This window comes from Phaethon lepturus, unplaced genomic scaffold (assembly GCF_000687285.1).
Source record: "Phaethon lepturus isolate BGI_N335 unplaced genomic scaffold, ASM68728v1 scaffold17130, whole genome shotgun sequence".
Classification (NCBI taxonomy): Eukaryota; Metazoa; Chordata; class Aves; order Phaethontiformes; family Phaethontidae; genus Phaethon; species Phaethon lepturus.
The window spans coordinates 136,471-142,971 of record NW_010509971.1 but is presented as its reverse complement, the minus strand read 5'-3'; the positions used below and the strand labels follow the sequence as shown (position 1 = coordinate 142,971).

General features: G+C 36.8%; 1 protein-coding gene across 1 annotated transcript in view; it reads right to left on the bottom strand.

The window, feature by feature from the left end:
* Positions 1-6,501, bottom strand: part of LOC104625194 (cohesin subunit SA-1-like) — a gene marked incomplete at its 3' end in the record, with an annotated part of 101,114 nt that overhangs the window by 265 nt on the left and 94,348 nt on the right. The window contains exons 11-12 of the mRNA XM_010292796.1: positions 4,736-4,815; positions 2,141-2,248 (exon numbers count right to left, since the gene is read on the bottom strand). Of these exons, the coding sequence (XP_010291098.1) occupies positions 2,141-2,248; positions 4,736-4,815 (188 nt within the window). The remainder of the gene's footprint in view (positions 1-2,140; positions 2,249-4,735; positions 4,816-6,501) is intronic.

The window sequence follows — 6,501 nt, the reverse complement described above, 5'->3', positions numbered from 1 at the left end:
GGAAAGAGGGTATGACCTCTGCCTGTCTGAAGAGATGAATTTTTCTTCAGAATCTTCAAGTTCACAGGGATGGAAGAATTTCACACTGGAAAAAGCTCGCCAAAACATATTTATATTGAAGGATTTTGCACAATTTTTTATATTTGCATAATTTGTATAGTTTTGCATTTTTAACTTATCAAGTCTTACAACGGTGATAGCGCTTATTCCACTAGTGCCTTAAGAACTCTGGCGGTGTCTTCAATGTGGTCACACTGGCTGGGGTGTGGTATGAACAAACTTGACATCCTGTTAAGCAACCAACCTCAGGTACCAGTAGCAGCATAAAGGAAAAAGCAAGCTACCAGTCAATTATTTGCTTTTTTTTTCAGGTAAATTATACATTCTACATTGAGTTCCCTGATGCATGCCTAGTTCCAAACTTACTCTCAACACTCAAATTTGTTAGCTTCAAGAGATCTCAGATGTGCCTACATTACAGTAACAGCAACGATTGTTCTACTTTGAGAAGTTTTTGAAAACTGTTCCTTGCTTTTACAGTGGAACTGCAGTCACAAAGCATATTAGAAATGTGAAACACAATATTCCCGATTTCACTACTTTAATTCATTGAAAAGAGAAGAATGAGTTACACACAAATGTTGTATTTTAGTTGAAGACATCACCTCTTCCCCCCTGCTTATCTTAACAGATAACAGGTGCTGAAATATCTTAAAAATATCTTTAAAAATATCATGCACCTTGGGGTTGAGTCAGTGATCCTCTGTAGTATTTGATTTCCTTTGCTAACTACAGAGAGAAAGTTTAATGACTAGCTTACACGTAGAAAGCGATATTTAAATGTATAAAATTAGGTGACATGAATCCCACCTCAAATGCCTCAAGTAGATTTTAACTTATTTAAATGGAGCACCAGCTCTTTGAGCAGGAACAAAGAGAAAATGAATGTTAGGAATGGAACAATCTTCTCTCAGTGCTGTTTACCTTGAGAAACATTTCTAGGACATAGCATAGTATCTTGTTGTAAAGAAAAGCTAGGATAAAGTTTTGTCTTTACACTAAGTGCACTAAGGTGCAGATATGTCTTCATTTACCTTCGAGGCATTTTTCAAACTTATTTTGTCACACATTGATTAACAAAGGAATTTCAGTATACACTTTTAAAAAGAACCTAACACTTTCCTGTAACTTGTAAAATGTCAGGTAGGAAACTAAATGTAACTGAATTTTGTAAATTAATTTCTTGAAACACATAAAGCCCGATCACAAAGATGGAATTCCAGACATCCACCAATGAAAGCTTACAGTTACAATGCAAACCTCTAAATCACTAATAAAACACAGAAAACTAGAACATTGGCAAAGGAAAACGGATATTTTTAGGACATTTTTTTCTATCACGTATCTTGTCATGAAAAATCAGATAATCTGGATTCTGATACAAATACTCTACAAATATATTAAAGAACTCTAATGTCACAACCCATGGGGTGAAAAAATAAAATTACTGCTAAAAGACTTTACTGCAAACACTAAAATGAAAAGGTTGACTACTAAGATGTGGCAATGTCCTGGTCATAGTTACTGATGCGGTGTGATTCACATCCATGGAAAACCTAGCTCATTTCCTTTGTCATAGTGGGTATGTGAAAGCTGTAACCATGGTGTAATGTATTTTTAGGGAAAGTCAGTGAGTTTAGAAACAACTTTCTTAATTATTACTACATAAAAACCTCTCAAGTTCACAATTTAGAAATAGACTGGTTTAAAACTTCATAAAAATTATGACTGCCTATCAGGTAGACCATCAGGGATGTATAGGCCCCATATATTTTCACAACAGGAATTCAGCAAGAGCTGCAGGATTTAAACCAACTTTAGAGGTATATGCAGCTTTTGTATATTTAGCCCTTGAGGAGTTAGGAAAAAGTGATCTGAATTATAGAAAAAGAAAAATGTAAATTCAGTTTCTTCAAGTCTTTAGGTCTTGAATTTAAACAAGAGAGTAAGTATCTGTTTTAAACTAAATACCTGATTTGCTACATTGGGATATTTCACTCTATTGCTCCTTTGCCTTTTGATCTTACTACTAGGAAGCACTGACAAATCTGGTCTTATTCCAGGGCACCTGATAACTTACTTTTTGTGAAGGAATTCCCCAGCTGCTACTGCAACAGGCCGGTGTGCTGAATACACCAAGTGATAAACATTCTCACAGTCTTCATTTGACAGAGCTTCTTCGCTTCCACTGAAAGAGTCAGAAAATAACACCTGAAGTAAACCAACTGTTTAATTTCAATCCCCTCACCTCCCATAACTTACTTTTGACAGCTACAAGATTGATTTCCTTCATACAAAATCCTAAATGGTTGAACATTGACTTCAAGGATCTTTGGTTCAATTTCTAAGTACAGAGACACTTAAAGGGCCTGTAAGACTGAAAGTTTGTCTGATTTCCTTCTACTAGTTGTATCAAACAAAAAAAAAATGAATATAATTTTAAAAACATTATCACTGCTTGCAAATCTTGCCCTGCTTAATTATTTAGACCATGATGCTAACTACAAGGCATATATTGCAAGATGCCAAATGCTCTTTACTAAACATTATTCAACTGAAAACCTAGAATGTTACATGAGGAAAATGTAATTGCTTGCTTAAGCTTATTTACTTCTATAGCGATGTCTGTTTGCTTTCAAGGTTTTTAATTTTTAACATATTCAAATCTGGGACTGGGAAAACCTGCTTCAGCCTCCTGGCCTACTCCATCGTCAGGAGTTAAGTCTCTTCATGTGACAGTCCATGTGCTCTTGTGTGCTGCAGGGCAGGAGGTGCCTCTCTGCTGGTCTGGTAAATAGGAAGGAATATTCCCAATTCCAGCTGCTAAAGGGGCCAGCCCAGGTGGATAAAACTGCCTCAGCAATGGGAGAAGGCACAGAAATGCTCTGGGTATGGGCAGTAGAAAACTAAATCAGATAATGCCACAAAGTGAGGATACAGAACTAGCACTGGGCATCCACCCATGAAATCAACACGTGACCACTTTAGGACTGAATCATGGTGTGCATTTAGAATTACAATAATGCTGATACAATAAATTGCCCATCACTTTAACAGTAGTTATTGTAATGACTAGATATAGACTTCATTTTCAACATCATGGAAAGATGAAGAGAAATTTATTTTCTATTTATTGACAAGAACAAGCCACCTTTTACCCTTGTCTTGGGTAAACAACATAGTTGGGGCTTCTGCAGTTTCTGAGCTCAAGGTAGATTTTGTGCGTGAGTTTTCTGAAACTCAGATAAACTTCCATTTTTCATCAGTATTCTTGAAAAAATGCTATGAGCCATGGAACAATCATATTCCATCAGTGATATCAAAATATTACCACTGTTGCATACAGGAACATTACTTCCCTCCTTGTTTAGTCAGCATTCATCAGGAACATTTATGTATCAGGACTCTATACATCATTTGGCTTCATATTACAAATAATTTTTAATTGATAATGCCCATCACTATGTTCGTGAGATCTTTTTGGAGTTCCTACCTGCCAGAATATTGTCCTGTGCTGTTCAACGTGACCCATATTTTTCTGGTGCTAAATGCATTTTGCTATGTTTTCATCAGGCAACCAAAGAGAAAACAGGACAGGAAAAAAAAAAAGGTGCACTGGATAATTTTTGACCTAAAATTTTGCTGTGTTCCCAAATGCTGGTAATAATGTAGGGAATAGATGTGTTCTACATCTCATTTCTGATCATATTTCTTATATTTGCTTAAAAAATATAACACTAGTTACAAGATTTCCTTTCTTCCTAGTATTACAAGTTTAGTATCTGTGAAGCAGAGTGACCATAAATAAAAAAATTAGGTCCAGACTTCTTCACCTTAGTAAAAATGAAAAGCTAGTCTAATCTTTCATCCAAATTCTGCATGTTCAAAAACGTTCTTGAAAGTGGAGCCACTGGGTCTAAAGTATGATGCAGAAATTCTATGCATCTGTTTGTAAAACAGATTTTTTTAACATAGGTTTTAATAAATATATAATAAAAGCTTAAGCACACTTATTAGGCTGCTGTGGACAGGCTGGTTTGAACAGTCAGCATGTGGGATGATCTTTGGACTGGATCTTTGCCCCAGGGAAGCCACTGCACCTCTGTAACAAAAGGCTGGGCCCTGGAAGCATGTGTCCTCCTGCACGGCCAAGTGTTTAAAATTACAAGCTACCACTGCCACCTCCACATAACCCAAACAAGGATGCTGAAGCTAGCATCTTTTCCCCCGTCAGCTTATTTACTCAACTTATTTTACAAGAGATGACTCTCTTTGTCAGCTGTGTCAGATAATCAAATCTCCTAACACTGCGTCTTTGCTTAGTTAGTGCTAGAGTTATTTTAGCAAACGTATCCCAAAGATACTTGTTTTGGGGAGGACAGTCGTTTTGCCCTTGGCAAAAGGTATAACCTCCCTTTGGCATTCTTCCACAACAATGGATGCACTAATAGTCTCAATACATCAATACATTTTTATACTTTGCCTATAGTATTTCCATCAGATGGAATATCTTATTTTAGCTTCACGACCATATTATTACATATTCAGTTCAACTTCATATTAGGTGTAAAGTAACAGATTCTCTCCATTACACAAGCAAAGAAATCAAGTCAATTAAATATTACTGGCTTAGGTAACTTCCAAAGGAAATATATTGGCTTTAAGAAATACTCACTGAAGTATTAGCGTGACTAATCGAATGGCTTCCACCGCGACATCATATTCCTTATCAAGTGTCATTGATACAATGCGATCCTGAAAAGGAATTTTATTGCAGTGACAAAACAGAAACACACAAACAGCTTTCAGATGAAAAATTCTACAGATTACAAAATAAATACTTCTGGGGAGAAAGATCTTCGAACTAGACACATAAAAAGCCTTTAATATTATTCAACCATTTAATGCACATCTTAGGAAGCTGTGTGCTATATGCACAATGGGACAACAGGCAAGTACACAGGAATGAGAACAAGTGCTTAACGAACAGTCCTTATCCTTGTTTGTTCTCCAGGAAACAAGCAAGCAGAGTTTGTAGTTGAAGCACTGTTCTGGACTGGTCTTGTTTAACAGTCCTTTCCTGAAAAGGAATGTGCTTGGGTTGGATGACAGCAGAAAAATTGCCCCACTTCATTCCCCACCCCAAAACCAAATAATTTCAGAGTAATGAATGCTGCATATATGCATATTTGGAAATCCTGTGAAGAAAATCACACCTGAATATATGCATCTGCATATTGCCCGTAAAGTTGTGGCCTTTACACCCAGCTACATCTTAAGATTTGAAGCTAATCTCAAGAATTACACTACAGACCTTCCACAGGAAAGCAGGACATTCCATGGTTTGGCTTCGTATTTTCCTATAATCTTTTTAGTAGAGGCAAACACACCACTTTCCAATCTAATGTAATGATTTTATAACTTCTAAGGACCCTGTAGTCATGAGAAGTCTCCTACGGATTTCTTTCTCCTTAGTTTCAGTTTGCTTACTGGCGACCAAAAATAGATGTGATTAGTGTATGTTGTCCTCCCTATCTGGGGAGAATTTCCATCCATCCAGAAAAATGCAATATGTCTTGATGTTCTTTGCTTGACTGATCAAGTTAATGAAAAGAAATTGGGCCATCTGAAAATAAAATTTGATTTCTCTGGCTTGACCTGATTCAGGAAGGACTATATGACATTTTGGGATGCGAAAAAATAGAAGTCAGGGACTGGAAAAGCAACAAGGGAAGTGTTAGGAAACAACAGCGAAAGTCACCAAGCACAAATCAGGACAAAATAAAAGGTGTTCACCTCTTTTCTCTACTATTCCAGGCATTTAAAGGCTGAAGGTGAGTATCAAACAACTGATGCTTATTTCAATATTGAAATTTAGGAATAGTATGTAAAGAATGCATTGTGGTTATCTCAAGTGTTACTCCTCAACAAAACCAGGTCTGTAGAGATACTTTGTGTCACTATGACTGAATGCACCTCTATCGATCACCATTAAGTTCCTGGGAAATTTGACGCATTTAACTGTTATATCTAGACAGTTTTAGAGACTGTGAGAAGTCCATGAAGAGACTCAAACAGCGAAATAACTTTCCAAACAGGAAATTCTGTGTATGGACAAGACAAAAAAAAATCAGTGTCAATTTTTCCTAAGGTCCTGGCCAAGGAACAACAACTAACAACAATAACATCAAGAAAAAGAACAGCCAGAGATATTGATCTTAGAAGTTTCAGTGGAATTTCATATACCTCTTCAAAGTGTATCTTAAACTCCAGGATACCACAGGGAGAGAACTAAGTGCACACAAAGGAGTAAGCACACAAGTACAAAACTCCCTCTACGTCTCTGAAAAAAGTCTGGAAGGGAAGGCATCTTCTCTCCTGCCTACAGAGCAAGAGGTCCTCTCTGAATCTGGAGTCCTTTTGGACTTTGAAGCCGACTGA